Source organism: Dendropsophus ebraccatus, chromosome 4 (assembly GCF_027789765.1).
Source record: "Dendropsophus ebraccatus isolate aDenEbr1 chromosome 4, aDenEbr1.pat, whole genome shotgun sequence".
NCBI lineage: Eukaryota > Metazoa > Chordata > Amphibia > Anura > Hylidae > Dendropsophus > Dendropsophus ebraccatus.
In genome coordinates, this window is record NC_091457.1 from 77,722,024 (window position 1) to 77,746,216 (window position 24,193).

At 42.7% G+C, this 24,193-nt stretch overlaps 1 protein-coding gene across 2 annotated transcripts in view; it reads left to right on the top strand.

The window, feature by feature from the left end:
* TCF25 (transcription factor 25) overlaps positions 1–18,983 on the top strand; it is a 42,637-nt gene extending 23,654 nt beyond the window's left edge. For both annotated transcript variants that reach the window (XM_069966069.1, XM_069966070.1), the window contains exons 10-18: positions 2,229–2,321; positions 3,876–3,981; positions 4,089–4,248; positions 7,164–7,251; positions 7,743–7,901; positions 11,108–11,198; positions 13,777–13,856; positions 13,982–14,054; positions 18,729–18,983. In XM_069966069.1, coding sequence (XP_069822170.1) covers positions 2,229–2,321; positions 3,876–3,981; positions 4,089–4,248; positions 7,164–7,251; positions 7,743–7,901; positions 11,108–11,198; positions 13,777–13,856; positions 13,982–14,054; positions 18,729–18,893 — 1,015 coding nt within the window. In that variant the 3' untranslated portion in view covers positions 18,894–18,983. The remainder of the gene's footprint in view (positions 1–2,228; positions 2,322–3,875; positions 3,982–4,088; positions 4,249–7,163; positions 7,252–7,742; positions 7,902–11,107; positions 11,199–13,776; positions 13,857–13,981; positions 14,055–18,728) is intronic.
* The last annotated feature ends 5,210 nt before the right edge of the window (positions 18,984–24,193 follow it).

The following is a 24,193-nucleotide window of genomic DNA, read 5'->3' on the forward strand; positions in this document are numbered from 1 at the left end:
AATTTGCATAGAGCTCGGGAGACTAATAAACTAACTTTGCGGGCTCTATGTACAGGGGACGGAGAGGACAGGGGGATGGTTAGGAAGCGTGCTGGCTGATCTACCAGCACGTATCCTTAGCTTTATAGCCAATTTTTGTGTGATTGGTTCCCTTTAACCTCTAAGGCCCCATTCACACGTCCGTGTCAGTTTTTACTGTCAGGAAATCCTGATCAGGAGACCTCAAATGTCATCAGGAAAGTATCAGTATTTCCTGACAGTAATCTGTTTTTACCATCAGGATGGCCACAGGCTGCAGAACTACAACTCCCATCATGGCCTGCCAGCACTGGGCACAGTGTGCGGTGCGGGTGGTCGGCCTCGTGGTGAGGTCCTGGCTCTCTACCATATACATCAGGAAAATGCCCGTAATTCCAGCGCTCCCATAGACTTCTATGGGGGCGTCCGTGCCGGATTTCCGGACGAAAATAGGACAGGATCTAAAAAATCCGGTCCTATTGTCCGTGTCTAATGTTAGCCTATGAGTCCGGAAATCCGTCCGGATTTCCTGATAGGAAATCCAGACAGATTTTCCGGACGTGTGAAGGGGGCCTTAGGCTGGGTTCACATCACAATTTTGCAATCCATCTCACTGTATCTGTTTTGCAAAACGTACAGAAAAACGCGGTCAACCACGTTTTTGTGCATGTTTCAAAATGTAAAAAAAAAAACATTCATTTTGAGCCTTTTTTTTTTTTTTTTTAAGTCAATGGATCAAAACGGATGGCATACAACAGCATCTGTTTTTACCATCCTTTTTTGCATCCGTTTTTTTATATAGAGCAGATACATTAAACAGATTGTAAAATTGTGATGTGAACCGAGCCTAAGGTACGGACTTCAGCAGGACATGTCCAAGGAGTACCTCAGGAGGATTTGACAGATTTGTGCCCAAAATGTATCCATGTATCCAAGTTTCTTTGTGAGGCCTTTGTAGAGTTAGCCTGCTTTACCGCTAGACCAGTAGCTAGTTCTGTTGCTTTATGTATCATCTTTGGGATTTTGAGATCTTGGGCAGTATGCTTAGCCTTCTGTGGTAGTAGGGCTTTTTTTGAAAGCCACAATGGAATCAGTTCTTTCATTCCTAAAAAAAGGAGACAGCAGCCTTCATCGCTCTTTTAGAGGTTTAGCTCCTTTTGTGAGTTCTACTCCTAGAGAAGAAGACTTACCACTCTTCTGATCCCACAGCAGTGCCCTAGCAACTAGCATAGAAGCTCTGCAGAATGATAGTGCAATCTTATTTACTATGGCCAGTGTACTCCCCCTAAGGCTGCAGAGCATACTCCCTATGGTACTTCTACAGCAGGTTAAGAACCACTGGGCTATTGCCTGTTGACGGGGTATAGCTTACATAGGCAAAGCCAGTGATTTTTTTTTTAATGCCTATTGTCAGCTTTCTAGTAGCAGGGCCTATACCCATGCTGCTGTGTCCTGCAGTGAAAAATGAAAGGACAAAAATAGAATGTTATGCCGCAGATGAATGTCTGCCAATGAAAAAATGTACTTCTGCAAAAAGCAAGCCATCAGAGTGCCCTAATTTCCAAAACCAGGTTTTTACACATACGATAGATATTGTTAGTCTATGTAATCAATGCCATCAGTGTTTCTGGGGGTATAAACCCTTAAAGGAGAAGTTCGACAACATTTTTTATTAAAGTATTGTATCCCCCCCCCCCAAAGTTATACAAATCACCAATATACACTTATTACGTGAAATGCTTATAAAGTGCTTTTTTCCCTGCACTTACTACTGCATCAAGGCTTTACTTCCTGGATAAAATGGTGATGTCACGACCCGACTCCCAGAGCTGTGCAGGCTGTGGCTGCTGGAGAGGACGATAGCAGAGAGACCCTGAGAGACACAGAGCACTGGAGGGACACTGAGCATTCCTCTGCCATCATCCTCTCCAGCAGCCACAGCCTGCACAGTTCTGGGAGTCGGGTCGTGACATCACCATGTTATCCAGGAAGTGAAGCCTTAATGCAGTAGTAAGTGCAGGGATTTGGGGATTTGTATAACTCTTGGAGGGCAATACAATACTTAAATAAAAATTTTCGCCGGTCTTCTCCTTTAATCTAGCACCAATTGTTAGAAGATGCCTAGAATTACCATCCTCACGCTGTTTTTATGCAGTATATGCACATTTCTAGAAGAAAGACAACCTGATAATTTTTCCCTATTTCTATAGAGGGTTTTTCTTGGCTCTTTTCAAGCACATGATGTTCTTGGAGAAGAGAGGTTGTCTAAGGACTGCACTTGAGTACTGTAAGCTGATCCTCAGGTAAGCGAACGTACCTTACATGTTTTAGTCATTTACTTGAATATAATACTACAGGGGTCCAGGATGCCGAGATCAGACATCTGCTGGGTCATAGCAACGTTGATCTGCTGTATCCGTGCCTGCCTATAGTATGGAAATAATATTGTTTTCACCTTGCCCCCCCACCCCCCCAAACGGTTTAGCTAGAGAGCCACAACTAGTTAGATAATTAGACTTATTTATGGTGCGTTTACACAGAGAGATTTATCTGACAGATTTTTTAAGCCAAAGCCAGGAACAAACTGTAAACAGAGAACAGATCATAAAAGACTGAGATTTCTCCTTTTTTCACATCTATTCCTGGCTTTGGCTTAAAAAATCTGCCAGATAAATCTGCCTGTGTAAAAACACCATTAAAAGGAACAATTGGAGTGCAGGGTTAGGACCCTATTACACGGAGGGATAATCTGCCAAACCAGACAGTTCTGCAGATTATCGCTTTGTGTAATAACGACAACCATCAGCCGATGATAATGTTTATCAGCTGATCAAGTCTTTTGATCCTGGCTAAAAATCATAGGTCGCCAGCCGCGCATTGCTGAGTATAATGGCGATGCATAGCTGACGACTGATGACTATGTACAAAAAGAAAAAGCTTCAAACATACCTGACCGCTCCCCGGTGTTCTTCTCACTTCTGCCCACTCGCCTCTGAGGCTTCTACAATTGTCTTTGAAGTGACAGGTTGCTCTGCCAATCACTGGCCATGCCGTTGTCCCATCTCGGACAGTGATTGGCTGAGCGTCTGAAGTTGCAGCTGCAGGGAGCGGACAGAAGCGAGAAGAACACCAGGGAGCATAGAGAAAGAGTTAACTTATATACTTGCAATACCATGCAATAGGCTCTGTAAGCGAGTGCCGATCTAGCAGTTCAACCCTTAGGCTCTGCAGCGGGGCCACCCTTCAAAGGGCGAACACTCTGCCTAGGTGAGGAATAGACAGCACTCATAATACAGCCACATTAGGCTGTATACTCCACAATACCAGCTCTACAGCTTTTCCTTTTCCCCCTATACCAAACCACTGCTCCTGATTTCTTTCACCATTTAGGACCCCAATTCCTCTCAGGGTCTACCCTTAGTGCATCATCTGGTTATCCTGTACAGCTTGTTGGACAATATCTGCAGTGGATCAGATACCCGGCGTATCTCTTGTGTGGGTCATGTGTATTTTGTCTCTTGGATCATTAGTTTTTTTTCTGTGAAGCTTTTATAAATATCCAGTAAAAGTTATGTTTTAGTTCCCCTTTGGCAGTGAAACGGATTTTGGTGGATGAATGCTATGCTTTGGCAGAGAGTTCCTAATAGGTTTTTTGCCTTAGTATTCTCTCTATGTCACAGTCTGTTACAGGAACAGATAACACCACTTGGGAGCACCCCGGCAAACAGTTTATCATACCTTAGCTTCTAGTGAGTGTGAGATTGAAGGAGGTTTTATATTTTTGGAGTGACACTTGTGATACTTACCAAGTACCTAATTATGAGACTGAATAATCTGATATTCTGTCATTGTATCAGTCTTGATCCAGAGAATGACCCTCTCTGTATGCTGCTACTAGTTGATTACCTGGCTCTGCGTGCACGGGAGTACTTATTTCTCATCCGGATGTTTGATGAATGGGAGGTGAGTAGGCAAAGAAACCTGTTATTATGTTTACATACATTTTAAGAAATCGTTGGTGATGTTTATTCCGAGACAATGTTTTATCACTGTTTTCATTTCATATTCAGGCTCATCGGAATTTATCACAACTGCCCAACTTTGCATTTTCTGTAGCGTTGGCTCTATTACAATACAGTCAGCAGGATGAGGTGTCAGAACAGGAGCAGGTGACAACCTATGACAGAGCTTCACATCTTATTCGACAAGCTCTTATAATGTTTCCAGGAGGTATGCGTCCTATTCTATAGCAATTCCTTTTTTCTAGTCTTTATTTGTAACATTATAATTGTAACATTTGTAATATTGTAACACCCAGTATCTTTGTATTATGCCTTTATGGATTACTGTGCATACAGTAGGGGCAAAAATATATTTAGTCAGCCAACAATTGTGTAAGTTCTGCCACTTAAAAAGATGAGAGAGGCCTGTGTAATTGACATCATAGGTAGTCCTGCACTATTAGAGACAAAATGAGAAAATAAATCCAGAAAATCACATTGTCTGATTTTGAAAGAATTTATTTCCAAATTATGGTGGAAAATAAGTATTTTGTCACCTACAGATCAGCAAGATTTTTCGCTCTCACAGACCTGGCTCCTCTCTCCCCCACTCATTACTTATTGGCTCCTGTTTAAACTTGTTATCAATATAAAAACACCTGCCACAACCTCAAACAGTCACACTCCAAACTGCACTATGGTGAAGACCAAAAAGAACATAAAGAATATAGTATTGGTAAATGCTTGTGGTATGAAGCAATGTTCCTCAGTAGCTCCAGCTCTACTGTACTTAATCTCTAATTCTCTATGCTAGGCAAACATTGTTTGTGCCATGGGTTTGCCACCTGTCCTCTGTAGTATCCTTCTTCTAATCTGTTATGGCGTGTATAACTGGCCTCCACTTCTATAACTCAGACTTAGAGAAGTCTGGCCAAAATCCTTATTAAAGTATTGTATCCCCCCCACAAAAAAAAGTTATACAAATCACCAAAATACACTTATATGGGGAAATTTTATTTATTTTTTCCCTGCACTTACTACTGCATCAGATCTTTACTCCCTTGATAAAATGGTGACGTCACGACCTGGCTGGCTGCTGGAGAGGATGATGGCAGGACTGGGCACTGTACCCTAGAGTGTGTGACCAGGGCAACTGTGTGCCCAGCAGCTGCTGCTGCCTCTGCCACAGTTGTGGAGTCAGTATTTCCGTCCCCAGGATAATACTATTGCCCGTCTTACAGTGGGGCAGTGTTCACCTCTGCCCCGGGAGATGCTCAGAGTCGCTCAGTGTCTGATTGCCTCTGTCTCCCCGCTGCAGGGGGCTCTGCCAATGCTCCTCCAACACCACAACTGTGACCAGTTGCTCTGGTCACACACTCTAGGTTCCAGGCTCCAGTGCTCAGTCCTGCCATCACCCTCTTCAGCAGGCCACAGCCCGAACAGCTCTGGGAGTTCCAGCAGGTCGGGTCGTGACATCACCATTTTATCCAGGAAGTGAAGCCTTGATGCAGTAGTGCAGGGAAAAAAGCACTTTATAAGCATTTACCATAATAAGTGTATATTGGTGATTTGTATAAATCTTGGGGGGCAATACAATACCTTAATAAAAATTTTGGCCACCCTTCTCCTTTAAGGCCCTATTACACAAAACTCTCTATTTGGGAGAGCTGGCCCCTATAAAAGACACTATTGCGGAGGACTGGCTTCTATATAAGAGACTATTGGGGGCTGGCTACTATATGAGGCACTACTGGGAGGGTTGGCTAATATATGGGACATTTGGGGGTGGTGACTATTATATGGGTCACCATTGGGAGGACTGGATACTATATGGCTACTATAAGGGGCACCAATAGTAGGGCTAACTACTATGTGGAGCAATATTGGGAGGGATGGTTACTATGTGGGAGACTATTGGAGGGGTTGGCTACTGCATAGGGCACAGTTATGGGATTACCTACTGCTTGGGGGAAATAATGGGTAACCATTGGGGTTGGGGTTTAACAATATCATAGCAATTTATCTTATCATTTATCATAGTACACATCACTGACAGTGCCAGGAACACTACACACTAATCTGACAGTGCCAGGAACACTACACACTAATCTGACAGTGGCAGGAGCGCCGCATGCCATCTTCAATAAATATCAAGGTTGGCCCGCGACTTTGTGTAAATCTTTAATTTTGGCCCACCGTGTATTTGAGTTTGACACCCCTGGTGTAGATGGTAGGTGCTTCTCACGGATGGGTTTTCACCCCAATAGACTGCAATAGAAGACTCCGTAGCACTCTCTTTCATGCAAAAGTGTTCAAAAGTTTATTGACAGCGTGCAAAGGCCAAAGCCAGGTATATATACAACATTTATCGCCACACTGGTGACTATATAATGGAAGCTTTGTCGGTCGCCTTACAAAGCTTCCATTATATAGTCACCAGTGTGGTGATAAATGTTGTATATATACCTGGCTTTGCCCTTTGCATGCTGTCAATAAACTTTTGAACACTTTTGCATTAAAAAGAGTGCACGGAGTCTTTTATTGCCATGTAATAGCACAGGCAGTGAGTGGGGAACGAGGGGGAAACAAGCGATTATCTGATAGGTCGGCGCCAGGGGCTGTATTATCAGCTGGTGGTGCCCTAGGCACTAAACCTGAAGATGCCCCATCTTGGGGAGCGGGGGGCGTGATTTTGGCCACATGCATTTCTCCACATGTAGAAACACTGTCTGAATCACATTTTTCATGGTTTTTAACGGCCTAAAACATAAACAAATTTCCACATTGAATCAATGATTAGAGCATACTGTGACTGGATAACTCCACCATACCAGGCCTGAACAATTCCACCATACACCCCACCCCCCTCCCCCCCTCAAAAAGACACCAGATTTACTGGCAAGTCTGAACTAGAGGTAGGAGAAGTTGTTTTCTTCCCCCTGCTCCCTGTTGCTGCCCCCCTGCAAGGTGCTGCCCTAGGCACTGGACCATGGGTGCCTAGTGGTAAATACGGCCCTGGTCGGCGCTCGCTTCTCCCTCACTGTCATGCTGTGTAAAACGGCCTTAACCATTAATTTCTTTCTGCTAATATGTTTACTGCTTAATAAATGATCGCTATGATTTATTCTACCTTCTTTGTTATAGTTCTTATCCCTCTTCTTGATGTCTGCGGGGTTCAGCCCGACTCTGCTGTAGCGTCACATCCTTTCTTTGGAGCAGTCGCCCAAATAAGGTAAATAGTGGTTAATTTCAATCTTCACTAAAACAGAGTTCTGGTGTTATAAAGACCTTTTCTAGATTCATATCAGCATCTTCATTCACTTTTACACATGGAGACCCTGCCACTATTTAAACCAAGACTTGATGCAGCATGCATTAAAGTACTGTATAGCCAATTGATTTCAATTGTCTAAGAAATATTTTTTGTTTCACTCTTCAGCAGTCTGAAACCTACATTGCAAGTGACAGATAACTTTTATGTTATTGCTAGGGGTTTCCAGGTTAATATAATGTGTCAGAGCTTAGTTCTAAGTAGGAAATATCCACTTTAGACAGCTCCTTGTAAATCTGTGGGGTCCTTTCATTTTCTAAACACTACACCAGTCCAGTCATTGTAAGCAAGTCTGTTATTGAAGTGGTTGCTGAATGGATAGATATATACCACTGACATGTATGCATTAATCTTTGCAATAAAAAAAATGTATTTTACTATTCTTTTCACAGCCAACCCGCTGCCCTGTCCCAATTGACCAGTCTTTATATTGGAAGATGCCACAGCCTCTGGAAGGAGCCTTCAGTGATGTCCTGGTTGGAGCAGAATGTGCAGGAAGTTTTGCGCATGGTTGACCGTAATGATCCTGTAGTGAAAGAGTGTGAGCTCCGGTGAGAACATGGCAACTTTGTGCTAAGGGTTTTGTTTTCTTTTTACTTAAAGGTGCTTGAATTGCCTACATTTTATTTATTTTCCTTTTTAAGGGTGCCTTCACACCTACCGACTTAACGCTGCGAGTCGGCTAGGTCCTGGCAGATCACTGTCATTACATACACGCAGCGGTCTGAACGACCGCTGCGTGTATGTAAATCTGCCGGCCGCTTAACCCCTTCTGATGCCGGCCACCTCCCGCTCCGCTCTGTATACATACCTTCTCGCTCCACGGGGTCCCGGCATCCTGCTCTCCCGGCTGGCCAATCAGTGGCTGCGGCAGGGCAACACACTGATTGGCCGGGTGCGAGAGCAGGACGCCGGGACCCCGTGGAGCGAGGAGGTATGTATACAGATCGGGAGGCGGCCGGCATCAGAAGGGGTTAAGCAGCCGGCAGTGATCTGACAGGACCTAGCCGACTTGCAGCGTTATTAACGCTGTGAGTCGGTAGGTGTGAAGGCACCCTTAAGAGGCTTTTGAGAGTGAGCTTTCTGCCTACATCTTCTTTTACTGATTAGAACCAGATACTGAAACATGCTATTTTTTTCTGATTTTTTTCTGATTGTATTTTTTTTTTTAAATTTATGTACATTATTATGGGAGCTGACATCTTACCTGAGCTGGTTTTAAAAGCATTTAGTGATATGCTTTATAGCAAGTCTCATAGACATAGATAACATAGATAATAGACAGGACCTGTCCCCTCTGAGATAAATATGATACATTACTGAGCACTATTGTGGTGACCAGGGGATGCTAGGTGGTGCTCCTGAGGCACTTGTCACGGTGGCCAGGAGGGGTATGTGCCCATCTCTGGGTACACCAACAAAACACTTTTGTAAAATGGGTGTAGATGTGCAGTAAATCACCAGAGTTTTGAGTTTTGAACAAGAAAACAATCTTTACTGTAAACCCTTGCACGTAATACAGGGTAGTCAGTCCCTTTCTTAAAGTATAGCTACCGTGTGTGTGTGTGTGTGTGTGTGTGTGTGTGTGTATATATATATATATATATATATATATATATATATATATATATATATATATATATGTATGCATATATATATTCTCCAATCTTTGAGCTAGGTATCTGTATCTTTGGACACAGCTTCTCGCTGGAGGGATAATGCTTGAATAATTTATTTATTTAATAGGAATGTCTTTGAATCTTGTAGCTTGGCTGGCTTTGGCAGAGGAGAGGACTAAGGGTTACTCCGGGCTTATACGGGCCTACCTAGACCCTGGGGTACTCAACTGAAGGGGCTTTAAGAGAAAATGCCTATGTCCATGGGTATGAATCCTCCACCCTTTGCTGTCTATGGGCACCTTGTAACAGAGCAGGGACGTAGACCCCACCTAGTGGGTATAGCTAGCCGTTGGGGGGAACCCTAAGGAACCTAGCAAATTGCAGTGAAGTCTTTTAGCTTACCGCTTTTATCTATTCACTGTCATGTAGTCCTGTCTTTGTTATCAGGAGAGAAGATGGCCGCCCAGTGTAGGTAGGGTATCCCTTTAGTCTTGTTTCACCTCAGCCTCCTCTATATGGGTTGTTAGCCACACATGGATGAGCTGAAGCAGTTGCAGAAAAAGTAAAATAAAATAATTATTTTTCTCATAGTCCTGTGATCTGTACAGCATAACCGTGACGTGTAACACCAGTAGATAGAGGAAGCAATAGCTGCTCCCTGTGGCATGACCTCTTCAAAGGTCACAAAGTTCATTCAGTAATGTTTTACATTCATCTCAAGGGGAGTCTGTCTATTCTCGTCTATGCCCATGAGTCTTGCTGTAAAGCACATCACTAAGTCCTGTTACTAACAGCTCAGGCAAGATGACAGCTCCCATAACAATGCACAAAAAGTAAAAAAAAAAATATTCCTGCCGCTTATTTACAAGCATTATCACAGACTGATACCGCTACTAACACTAACACATCGCGGCTTATCACTTTGAAGTGTGGATGCAGTAAGTGACCTCTAACATAAACTCTGTATATCACACTAAGCAAGTAAAACAGTCATTTACAACTTACGCCACCAAGCGATAAACTCGAGTCGTATGTCACAATTGGTATTGCAACTGCCTATGGGAACAACGCTGTTAATCACTAACTGTATGAATTAACACTTGATGAACTATTCAATTACTGCTGCTACAATTTAAATACTTAGATTCACACAAGATGTGTATGCTGGCACTGTCCCCAGTTTTAGGAAACTAAACTTGGACCTCACCGTGACTCTCCCTTGGTTTGTGTAAGTCTACCGTAGGTTGTGCTCAGCTTGAGAAAACAGTCCAGTAAAATCTTTGCACAAAAGGATAAGATGAAGTGCGGCAGCTCACCAAAATCAGTTAAAAGATGCTTTATTTGGACATAGAAGGCATCAATAGCAGGTACTATCCACAAATAAACAGAGCGACGGCCGTTTCACGTATAAAACGCTTCTTCTCGGCTCACTGAGCCAAAAAAAAAACGCTACTGCAAACGTAATTCAGTTAGGTTTCACAGAGTGACAAGGGACTGGGTGCTGGTGACAACCCTGAATAAAGCAGTTCATAAGATGCAAGTGTTATCCAGTTGGAGCTTCACTGCTGGTACTTTCAGCATATTGATGAAACCGCAGAGCTGAAACTCTGCCACGCATGTTCCGGGATTGTGCATTATCTTTTGGCAGTAAGTGTTGGCAGTGAAACTAAATGATGTGTCTTAGAGTCTTTCTCTGCATAGTAGAACTTGGAGACCCAATGACATTGTAGTCTATAAAATCGTTTTGTTAAACCACTTTTTTTTGTAACACATTATTAACCCTATCACACCCACTCCACATAAATGAATGGGCTGCAGAGCTGCCTGCTGTCTGTATGTATAGGAGAACTGGAAAATTAATTTTTGGGGTGAATATTATTTATTCAGTAAGCTTCCTTAAAATATAGCAGGAAAAAATCTGGAAAACTGTATTTTCTAAATTATTACTTAGGAAGTTATGACCAAAAACATAGCTTTTACACTGTTGAATAAGGAGTCTGGCTGTGATAACCTCTTGGAACAATGACCTATTGAAAACATGAAAGTGTTATCTCTGGATAGAAATAGCTGGATTGCACTGTGCTTACAAGACTTCGTATTGTTGCACTGATGTAAATATAACTTTTTTCCACTGCCAGGAGAAAGACTCGGTATCAGAGTGCCCCCAGGAACATACATCGCCATGTCATCTTGTCTGAGATCAAGGGAGCGAACTCTGCACTGCCTCTGGTCAGTATCCGGCCTGCTTTGGGTGTAATCTGAAGGGATTTTACCATTTTCTGTGCCCCCTCCATTTTCACAGTTTTTATTTGTTAAGTGCTACTATTTATACAGTCCAGAAATATGAGCTTTTTTCATGTTCTTAATATCACAAGATGTCACTTCGTAATCTTGAAATGGAAAGATGTCATTGCAAACAAATGGCTGTCTGTTTTTTTATGCTGGGAGCTAAGGCAATACTCAGAATCAGCAGTTGACTCATTCTTGAGATGCTTTTGCACGGCCCAGTAATAAAGTATCATTTTTGAGACGCCACTCCATTTACATGAAAGGAGCACCAGTGAATAATATTTTGTGAATTTTCCTTTCGGAAAAACTTCTACAACTGCTGCATGTGTAAGATCCACACCCTTTACACTGTAACATCATCATTAGATGTCTGTAATGGTCATCAATGTGCAAGCATTACTCCAATATGCTTTAGGGTGGGTTCGTAAACAGATTCAAACTGATGCAAATACATTCTAATTTAAATCAATGGGGACCTAAACGGATTAGTTTATTTCCATTTGTCTGATTTCCAAACTAATTATAAAAGAGGAAAACAAGCGGAGGAGCAAACTGAAATGTGAACCCAGCCTTAGGCTGGGTTCACACACAGTATATTTCAGTCAGTATTTTGTAACCTCAACCAGGAGTGGATTGAAAACACAGAAAGGCTCTGTTCACACAATGTTGAAATTGAGTGGATGGCCGACATTTAATGGCAAATATTTTCTGTTAGTTTAAAACAACGGCTGATATATTGAAATAATGGAAGTTATTTACCGTTATATGGTGGTCATCCACTCAATTTCACCATTGTGTGGACAGAGCCTTTCTGTGTTTTCAATCCACTTCTGGTTGAGGTTGCAATATGAGGACCACAATACTGACTGAAATATACTATGTGTGAACCAAGCCTTAAAGCATTACTTTAATTCGTAGTATTTTTTGACATGACATGAGACAAAGTTACAGATTGCATTGGTTGTCACTGCTAAGACCTGCTGTGGTTCTGAGATACAGCTGGGGGGAGTTTGTGGCATTGCACTTCAATTTCTGGCTGGCAGAACACCCAACTCTTTTGAGGATCTCAGCAGTGAGATCCAGTGCGATCAATAACTTTTGAGTTCCTGATGACATTTCAACAGTTACTACAAATGACAGTAACAATTTAAAAAAGGGCCTGTGGTCAGTCCCAAAAATATTACTTCAAATCATTCAGTAGCCCTAGGTGCCCTTTCTGGTTGGCCTCTTGATTCTGCAGACGGGTGTGTAATGAAGGTGCCACCTGTGTCCAGATGATGGACAAGGAAACCGTAGGAGCTGCTTGTGCTTCTTGGCAGATGAAACAATCCTCTCTATCTGTGGTTTGTCTGGGCTGTCTAGAGCCTGTTGGACGTGTGTGTGCCCACACATAACCACTGCTCCAACACCTCTTTACAACTTGGTCAGAAAGGATTAGTAAGCAGCAATTTGTTGAAGAAACTATCCTGTTCCTCTTACTCTAGTGATATACCCCCCTCTCTGAGTCTGCCAACTGGGAAAAATGTATTTTTTTAAAGTGATACTGACGCCCCAGCTCTCTCGTGTGCTTCTATCATTGTTGCACAGTGTCACTAAGGTGGGGCTTAGCGTCCGTTGAGCCCCCTCTTCCTGCTCGGTCCACTGCTGTTATCCATGCTTCCACTGTGATGAGGCACTGCCTTAGTCACACTGTTCAACAATAATAAAAGCACTCAGGGAAACCTGGGTGACACCATCACTTTGAGTGCGCTGTAATGGCATGTCTTACTAAGTGCTGCACTATCCAAAAGGACAAGCATCATGGGAGAACAGGAGGCAGCAGCAGTTAGGTGAGCCTATTGGATTCCATTTATTTATGTAGTGACAGGTCCTATTTAAGAAGTGATTGGTTGATATTTGCAAATTTCACCAGTTTGTTTTCTAGATTGATAAATCTGGGCCCATTGTCCAGTCATACCACACCTTTAGTCCTGTACATAACTGCGGGCCAAGTTTTGCAGCAATCCAACATTTCTATCTAAATTATTATATCAATAAATGTATTTCCATAGCTGTTTACTTTTATTTTAGGCTGTAAACTTATGTAAAGATGGAACTAGGCTTAATGTTGTAATACTGTGTAACTTGTCATTGGATATAATTGTATTTAACATGGTATTAACTGGCCCCAGTCACATTGCAGACATTTACCGACCATGCTGATATACTGTCTAGCATTGATTGGTGATGGGTGATACTGTGAAATTGCTGGATTGAATGTGCTTGTGTTACAGTAAAGAATCACTAATCTCTAGTATTTGCTGTGAATAGCCCTGCTCAGTATGGAGCCTATATGTAGTATATATTATATCTCATCAAACCTGATCCTATGTAACGTGTTATGCATAAGGCTCCTTAATAAAACCTTACATTTGGTAATTGCATCTTGGTCTATAAATTATTTTATTGATTCTTGTTTATAGCAGTGCAGAAATTCTAGTTTTTATGTGTAAATTGTGATATACTGTACTGTTTTCAGGAGGTGACATCGCAGCCCATGCTCAGCTTTGATCCATTACCTCCTTTGGACTCTGTGGTTTCTTACACAAGACCTGAGAGGTAAGTGTCTTGTTCATTGCCATTTTCCACTATTATTTCCCCATATTGTCGGTTTGCTTGCTTGTGTCTAGTTTATGCCTGATTGATTTTTTTTTTCTCTATATGCTATCCCTTTCCCCTCACAGGACGAATCGTCCATCAAATGAAGGGACCCTATCTCTGTTCTTTAGATCACTTTTGCCAAATTTTAATTTGCAGGTGGGTGAGATTGTAAAGCTTAGAAAAAAAAGCCATTTCTGTTAGACTTAATCTCTTCCATCTGTTTTGTGGTTGTCACTTAGATGAGGAGGCTGCCTGTGTTACACCTATACAAAACCCAAACTATAGAGGCATTCAGGGTAGAAGGTAATGGACATACCAGTGTCTGATGTCATCTTGAGCTGCAAATAGTCAGTCATTGCTGACCGACCAGTAACGGCTTTTGCAGAGGCATGACCATAGCCAGTGTCTAGAACAGCAGCTCCTGCATCACTCGCTAAACCAAAATGGCATCACGTTAACACTGTGCAATACTGGTGCTTCACATTAGCCACCTTTCTGCTAAGACATAATATTACTTTAAAAACAGAAGATTGTTGGCAGAAAAAGACCACTTGGTCCATTTAGTCTGCCCTTTCTACTTTGCAGGACATGAAGGCATTAAAGGGCTTGTCAGGTGAGCAGAGGATGGCTAAAGCCTCCTGCCTGCAAATGCTGAAACCTCTATTCCTTCTGAGACGTTCATCTCATGCGGATGAAACACGCCTGCAATAGCTGCACAGTGTCTCTGCAATATCTGAGACATTGTGCAGCTATTGCGAATCTACGCCCACATGTGTTGACCCCCACACCTCAGAAGGCTTACTTAGAGAAGTGGAATCTCAGAAAGTGAGCTCTTTATGAGTCTTCTGCTCCTTGGACAACCCCTGTAATATTATTACTATTCAAGTTTGAGTGCCAAATGGCTGCATGTCTGTCTATTCCGGTGTTTACAGGTAGGTAATGTGTGTAGCTCTTTGGGCCCCCTTTGTAGAGAAACAAGGAGTTATGAACTCCCACTGTGTCTACAGTACAGAAATCTTGGCAGTCAGACACTTTATACTCTTCTCTCACTCTCCATTAGTTATCACAGTTAAGCAGCAGTGTATTCCTGTCACAGACCTAGGTTATTATAGTAATCAGCCAGAAGTACGTGCACAATGTCTTGTTTTCACAGATTCATATCCCTAGGGTTAAAGCTGTGTTTTCCTTTTTTCTTATTTTGCTGCACTGTTTACCAGTTGTACAGATCATTTCTGGAAAGGGTCCACCAGTACACTCATGTGATGATGTTAGAGAGGGCAGTGCTATATATAACGGAGCACTGGCACTGATGTAAGTAGGGAAATAAGGATTAGTGAGAGGGACACACAATAAAAAGGCATGAGTGGGGTTCACAAGCAGTACACAATATTTGTTTTAGAGGGCAATTTGATCTAGTGTAAGGTAAGTCAGGGACCAGGTTGTTTATGTGGTTCTTAGTGAGGTCACAGAATCAGAGCACCAGGTAGAGGTTAGACACACCTTTGCAGGCATACCTATAGATTTGGGAACTTCTGCTTGTGAGCCTTGCAGTTTGTTTTATCCTGGATGAAATAAGAAGCAAGTGTCCACAGGGTGGGGCAGGTCTTGTTAAGTGCTTAGTATTCCTATCTACTATCAAATGTCAGAGGAGAAGGCACACAGTGTTGGGAATGAAGATGCTGGGTTCCTGAGGTGATTGGTACCACCCTCCAACTTTCTAAACTCAGAAGAAGTCCTTCACAAATTCAAAGCTAGGCCTGTAAACAGGGCCGGACTGGCACTGAAAAGCAGCCCTGGCACACAAACCCCACCAGCCCACATACAAATATCCATACACCCATTGCGCCAACTGTGCAGCGCAGAAAAATTTCAGATACAATCAGATACCAGGTATACACAGGTGCTGAAGAGTATTATCACCCTGCAGATTATAGAGAATACAGTCATCAGACCCATAACCCATATTGTTTTTAACCCCTTAGACTATGTTAACACTACGTTTCGGACCGGGTGATCTTTATGGCGGCAGTGTTCTGATGCAGGCGCATCAGCGCGCGCCTGCATCACAACTCCCCATAGGGGAGAAATGGGTTTACTGAATTGGGTTTACTGAATTGCGGCCGCAGAAAACTGACATGTCAGTTCTTTGTGGCGCCGCATGGGATCCTGGCCAGAGCATATACAATGTATATACACTTCGGCCAGGATTCCATAGGAAATAAGGCAGTGTCTCACTTTTACGCCGTGTGAACATAGCATTAAGGTCAATGGCAATATTCATTTTTGTGCTTTTGCTTTTTCCACTTTGTTTAAAAGTCCGTAGAGCGTGCATTTTTTCACCTAAAGACCCACATTAGCCCTTATTTTTTGCAACACCAATTGTAATTTGCAACGACAGACTTTATTTTCCCATAAAATATGCAGCGAAACTGGAAAAAAATCATTTGCACTGTCAAATGGAAAAAAAAGAAATTTGTTTTCATTTCAGGGAGTTTCGTATTCACGCCGTTCGCCCTATGGTAAAACGAACATGTTATCTATGTTCCCCACATCAGTACAATTACACTAATATGTAACTTGCATAACTTTTATATTATTTGTCGGCTTTTAAAAAACTATACACATAAACTAAACGTGTTTGAAATCACTCTATTCCCAGGCTTATAACGCTTTTATCACTTGGTCTATGGGGCTGTCTGAAGTGTCATTTTTTGCACCATGATCTGTACTTCATATCGGTCCCTTGTTTGCGCATATGCAACTTTTTGATCACTTTTTATAACATTTTTTCTGGATTTGATGCGACCAAAAATGCGCAATTTTGCACTTTTGCAATTTTGAATTTTTTTGCGCTTACACCATTTACCGTGTGAGATTAGGAATGGGATAACTTAATAGTTCGGGCGATTACGCACGTGCCGATACCAAATATGTTTATATATTTGTTTATTTATTTATATTTATAAAATAGGAAAAGGGGGTGATTTGGACTTTTATTAGGGGAGGGGATTTTTTTTATTAATAAAAACACTTAAGGGTATAAACCCACACACCGTATATGCAGCAGATATGCAACAAATACGCAGCAGATTTGTTGGTACAGATTTGATGCTGTGTTCAGTTATTTAGATCTAATCTGCTGCGAGTTTGCTGCGAGTTTGCTGCGAGTTTGCTGCGTATCGCAGCAGTAAATACGCTGCATATACGGTGTGTGGGTTTATACCCTAAAAACACTCATAGAGATTAATGCTGTGTACAGTGGTACCTCGGTTCTCGAACTTAATTGGTTCCGGAAGGCAGTTTTGAAAACCGAGCAGTTTGAAAACCGAGCAGTGTCTTCCCATAGGAAATAATGTAAATGTGATTAATTGGTTTCAGCAGCCACCAATAATTACCTACAATACTCATTTATTACACTGATAAGTGCTCAGCATAATCAGTACAGAACAGCACTATACTGTACAGGACATTAAACATAAGAAATGTTCATCAGAACCAGCAATTATAGTACAGTAGTCACCAACTCCTCACCCATCCTTTACTGTATAGCGTCCCCCCCCATCCAAGCACTGTAATGTATGGGAGATGGTGGTGCACTGCCTGTACTACTACTGCACTGTATATGCACTCCAGCAGTCTTATACAGCACTGTACTGTATGTGAAGCCTCACCTCTGCTTAACTCGCCAGGTACAACCCACCATCCACGCTCGCAAAAATGTTCGGAAACCGAGCAAAGTTCGAAATCCAAACACTACTTCTGGGTAAATTTTCTTTCGAATACCAAGCAGTTCGAGTTCCAAAGCGTTCGAAAACCGAGCTATTACTGTATATACACAGCAATGATCATTGTAATCGGTGATACATTGCTTTGGCCTGCTGCAGGCCATAGCAATGTATTACTGAGCCATGATCAGCGTCAGTGCGACGCTGAGGCCTGGTCCAGCCAGAAGAATGGATCTCTCCCCTGCGATCGCATCGCGGGGGAGATCCGTCCCACTAGACACCAGGGACATGCAGTACAAAGCATTTTAATGCAGCTGTCAGGTTTGACAGCTGCATTGAAATGCTTAATTATCCGGCGCAGCAACGGGACCTGCGCTGTCTAATAGAGGCACTCCCCGGCTACAGATAGCAGCCGGGAGTGGTGCTGTTCAGAGAGGGGTCCTGCCGGGACCCCTCTCTGAACTTCCCCTGCGCCAGCATGACGTACCAGGTATGTCATGGGACGCTAAGGGGTTAATCCCCTCATTAGCACCCACTATAGTAGCCAACTCCTTCCAGTATTTTCCCATACTTACTCCCCCCAATAATGTGCCCAATAGTGGCCAATGTCCCCAATAGTGCCCCATATAGTAGCCAATCTCCCCAATAGTGCCCCATATAGTAGCAGATCTCCCGAATAGTGCCCCATATAGTAGCAGATCTCCCCAATAGTGCCCCATATAGTAGCCAATCTCCCCAATAGTGCCCAATATATTAGCCAATCCCCCCATAGTGCTCCATATAGTATCAAATCCCCCCGCCCCCCCCCCCCCCCCCCCCCCCCCCCCCCCCCCCCCCCCCCCCCCCCCAAAAAAAAGGGCCCGATATAGTATCCAATTATCCCCCATAGTGATTAAACTAGCATCCAACTGCAAGTTTGCAGCTCCGGAAACATTTATTCTGTAAATTTGGTGGTAACAATTCCAGGTTTTTACATGGTGGTTTTTGTTTTAGGGGAAAACATTTCATATGCATCCCTTCTGGGAGTAAAATCTAGTCATCTGTTAACAGTAGACCTATCAGAGAGGTATCAGTAGTCCTGTAATAAAAATGCATTGTTTTGCAGGGTGAGATTGCTGCTGAGGGTGAAGATGCTGGAGCTGTCCGAGACTTGAATAGAGGTGTGAACCGACTCATGGCAGCAATGAGAGACATGCTGGCTAATATCCAGTTCCAAGAACCTCCGCGGGAGGACAATCCTGATGGGGAAGGAGATGAAGAGTGGGACTGATTCTTAGGACAAGTCCCTAAGAATTCCCCTTTGCCCACCACACTTTTTACACAAACTGTACAGTGCAATAAATAGAAATGTTATGCCACAGTGCTGCTTTCTGTGTGCAAATTCCAAACAGGTTCTAAAAAAAATAATAGTTTCCATAAAAAATACTTTTTCATGTGGAAATCATGTGTTTTCTATCTGTCAGGCATTGAGAACATGTGAGAGTCCTTCAAATCTCATGAAGTGTGAAGCAGGGGGCTTAAATATCCAGCTTGTTAACAAATCTCATGTGAGGTACAGCAGTGCCTTCAGAATTAGACTAGTCATACGGAAAACATGAAATGAGGTTTGTTCCAGCGATGAACTGCCTTCATTCTGACAGAATGACCTCACTTGGGACCTGTGATTGAAATTATGGTTTATAGATGATTTTCCCTGGACCATAACCGGGGGTTACCATAAAGAAGACATCCTATCTATAGTCTGTCTGCCTTGCCTGATTCCATGCCAACAACCTTTGGGCAATGAAAAATAACTCTCCTTTACCGTTGTAAGGCTTAGATTTGAGGCTACAAGGTCTATGGAGACCTTCAGCACTAAAAGAGTCTGACTACTGCTAAATTCTACAGTAATTGTACATTTTTCCTATCCGTTTTTATTTAGTTACTTTTAACGGACAGAAAAACATAGTAAACCCTATTTTTGTGTACGTTAAAAAAAAAAACAACAGTTTTTTCTTTTTTCATAATGGAAGTCAATGGAAAAACGGATCCAAACGGATGGCATACAATTGCATCCGTTTTTTTTCATAAAATGTATCCGTTAAACGGATAGGAAAAACTTAGTGTGTACGCAGCCTAAGGCTGGGTTCACACTACGTATATTTCAGTCAGTATTGTGGTCCTCATATTGCAACCAAAACCAGGATTGAATTAAAAACACAGAAAGGCTCTGTTCACACAATGTTGAAATTGAGTGGATGGCCACCATTTAATGACAAATATTTGCTGTTATTTTAAAACAACGGCTGTTATATTGAAATAATGGCCGTTATTTACTGTTATATGGCGGCCATCCACTCAATTTCAACATTGTGTGAACAGAGCCTTTCTGTGTTTTCAATCCACTCCTGGTTTTGGTTGCAATATGAGGACCACAATACTGACTGAAATATACGTAGTGTGAACCCAGCCTTAGGCTGGATTCACACACAGTATATTTGAGGCAGTATTTGGTCCTAATGTCAGGTCCTCATAGCAACCAAAACCAGGAGTGGATTAAAAACACAGAAAGGCTCTGTTCACACAGTGTTTAAATTGAGTGGATGGCCGCCATATAACAGTAAATAACTGCCATTATTTCGATACAACAGCCGTTGTTTTAAGATAACAGCAAATATTTGCCGTTAAATGGCGGCCATCCACTCAATTACAACATTATGTGAACAGAGCCTTTCTGTGCTTTTAATCCACTCCTGGTTTTGGTTGCTATGAGGACCAAATACTGCCTGAAATATACAATGTGTGAACCCAGCCTTAAACAGATTTTTTTTAAGAGTATTTTGGTGACACCCCCCCACTTCTCTCTTTGATGATAAGGAGTCTGCTGTAAAGTGATCTGTACATCATAACAGTTAAAGGTGACACCAGTGAACAGATATTTCAGTAGATAACACTGACAAATCAGCCTCCCTGTGGAATGATGTCTTCAAAAAAATTGCAGTGTATGCTCAGTAATGTTTCCGTATTTTTCCAGTAGAACAGATACATTGTTACACATGGGGCTTTCTGTAAATCATATCACTAAAATGTTGTCAGGCATAGATGCCATAACCCTAAAGCAGATAAGTGCCTACCTACTGGCTAAATGTCACATATATGCAGTCTGACATGTTTATAAAAATAGGGGTAACCCCAATAAATTTAGATTTGGGGTGCATGGTGTGCATGTCCTCTCTCTGCATACTATGACTCCTTCCGCACACGACTCGGTGCTTAAACATGACTGTTGTAAGATGTTGCTTTAGACCTTTTACTTAAAGCGACTCTGTACCCACAATCTGACTTCCCCCAACCACTTGTACCTTCAGATAGCTGCTTTTAATCCTAGATCTGTCCTGGGGTCCATTCGGCAGGTGATGCAGTTATTGTCATAAAAAATTCATTTTAAAATTGCAGCCCTGTGCTCTACGGGCATATCTGTGCCCTAACTTTGCACCACCCCCTCTGTCCCTCCTCGCCACCCTCTTCATCATTAGGAATGCCACTGGAACATTTTCTCCATGTTGAACATTGCACAGGTGTCTTAATGATCCAGCCCATGTGCCGGGCTGACACAGGTGGGGATTAGGAGGCAATCTGCCTGGAGCATTCCTAATGATGAGGAGGGTGGGGAGGAGGGACAGAGGAGTGGTGCAAAGTTAGGGCACAGATATGCCCGTAGGGCACAGAGCTGCAATTTTAAAAGTAATCTTTTATGACAATAACTGCATCACCTGCCGAACGGACCGCAGGACAGATCTTTGATTAAAAGCAGCTATCCGAAGGTACAAGTGGTTGGGGGGGGGGGGCAGATTGTGGGTACAGAGTCGCTTTAATTTCTGTTTAATAGCTCCCAACTGTATAGTTTCTCTTCTAATGTATGATGCTCCCCTGGGAGGGTAGCTTATTTAATAATGTTCTTATTACCCTTTTGCCTGAGTTATATGTTCTATTTTCATAGTTTCATAGGACTATTTAAAAAAAAAAAACTGCTCCCATAATAATGTAATTAAACATGTTACAGTATCTGGTTCTAATCAGTGAACATAAATCTAGGGGATACATTCCCAGGATTATCCCACAAGAAATACTGGCCCAGATTGATCAATCTGCGCAAAAGTACATAGTGCAGATATCTCCCCCATGTTATAAAGTGATCAGCAGATGTGTGAGCAAAAAATGTTAATACAAAAATAAATTATGGCAGACACCTGTCTCCCCCGTCAATAAGCAGCTTGGCACTCTCACTACAGTGAGAATGAATCTGTATGTTGTTTCCTCTGTTCCCTGTGTAGCAGTGGTGCTGGTGTTCTGCAACACTAGCTCCCATTCAATTCAATAGGAGCTGAGACAACTGCTTACAGCTCTGTTCTCACTGTAGTAAGGGCGCCAAACAGCTGGTTAGTGGGAGGGAGTCACCCCACTCATCAACTATTATTAGCCTATCCTAAACAACCCCTTTAGGGCTTTTAACAAACACATGATTTGTTTGGTGTTTTTTGGGGCTGAAAAAAAAACAAAGTTTTTTTCTTAGGCATTTTCTCTCCCAACTCTTTGCCACATTATTAAGAGGAAACCCAAATGTAAGTCTATGGGACCATCTCTGTTGTAGGCACAGGTAACAGGAACAGGGTTCTAGTGATTGGTCAGGTTCTGAACACTCAGTCCTCGACTGATCAAAATTGTTGACATGTCTCTATGACAAGTTTTTAAAGTGACAGGTACACTTTGACTAGAAGTTCACTGTTCCAGTATTCCTTTCAGATCTTCTTCCTTTAGCAGCAACAGAATTCCAGTAATTTAGCAGGGAGGTTTTATATGGCAGCACAGAAGAGACCAAACTCTATATGACAGCACAGAGAATGCCTATAATATATAGAGGCAAAGAGGGGCGTAACTATCAGGGCTGTGGAGTCTAGTTTTGGCTGGAGTCAGAATAAATGTTCCGGCTCCAGCTTCTAACAAAATTTTTGAAAATTTTATAATTGAGTATTTATATGAATTTTATAAACATTCCTCATTAATATAGTTTATTTTCTACCAATCCAATGACCTTATTTAGAACAACCAGAAAAACATTTCCTCCATATATCAGCAATAAAGCACTGGCCCTATAAGATAAGGAATAGTCAGGGAAAAGTTGGCGGTCACTATTTGGCAGTTTGTTTCTGAGCTGGAAGAGTCCATTGTGTGGGGGGGGAGATCTGTGCTGTTCTCTTCCTGAATGCTGGATGATTGTATATGAGCAGCAGTGTAATATAGAGAAGGAGGAGGAGAAGCCATAAGTAGAGCGGCCTAAACCCTGTCCTCAATGTGGTGTTCTCCCTGGGAGAAGATTGTGTGTTTTTCTTCAGTGTGCGCACTATGGCTGCAGCAGGCAGTGTGTGTGTGCTATCGCTGCAGCAGGCTGTGTGTGTGCTATGGCTGCAGCAGGCTGAGTGTGTGTGTGTGCTCTATGGCTGCAGCAGGGTGTGTGTGCTATGGCTGCAGCAGGCTGTGTGTTTGTGTTCGCGCATGCTATGGCTGCAGCAGGCTGTGTGTGTGCTATGGCTGCAGCAGGCTGAGTGTGTGTGTGCTCTATGGCTGCAGCAGGGTGTGTGTGCTATGGCTGCAGCAGGCTGTGTGTTTGTGTTCGCGCATGCTATGGCTACAAGAGGCTGTGTGTGTGTGTGTGCGTGCATGCACACTATGGCTATAGCAGACTGTGTGTGCTATGGCAGCAGAATGCTCTGTGTGGGGGCGCGCAGTATGGCTACAGCAGGCTGTGTGTGTGTGCTATGACTACAGCAGGCTGTGTGCATGTTAGAGGCAGAAATGTAAGGGGTATTCTGGGCAACAGTGAGAAATCCAGGGGATGATGGGATCATAAAATATAAGTCCTATTTTCCCGTTCTCATGCTCTCACAGTGCAACATTATGGCTTATAATCCCCCGCCAGGCTCCAAATCCTGTGATGTCACAGCCCCACTCTGAAATGGCCCCACTCAGCCAATCAGTGAGTGAGGCGGTTGGCCCAGGGTTCCTCCTAATGCAGGACAATGCTAGACCTCATGTGGCTGGAGTGTGTCAGCGGTTCCTGCAAGATGAAGACATTGAAGCTGTGGACTGGCCCGCCCATTCCTCACACCTGAATCTGAGTACATCTGGGATATCATGTCTCACTCCATCCACCAACGTCATGTTGCACCAAAGACTTCCAGAAGTTGGCGGATGCTCTAGTCCAGGTCTGGGAGGAGATCCCTCAGGAGACCATCAGCAACCTCATCAGGAGCATGCCCAGGCATTGTAGGGAGGTCATACAGGCATGGATCAGCCTGTAGTGTGTTTTTCCACTTAAATTTTGTGTGTGTCTCCAAATCCAGACCTCCATTGGTTAATAAATTTGATTTCCATTATTATTTGAGTTATTTTTTTTAGCTATATATATATATGAATATGACAGAGCTAATGACAGAGCACGGATCACGTGAATACAGCCTTAGTGGTTTATAAAGGTTTCTAGTGGAATTAAAACACCTTTAGAAACTGGAAACCCACAGATCCAGCTTTCAG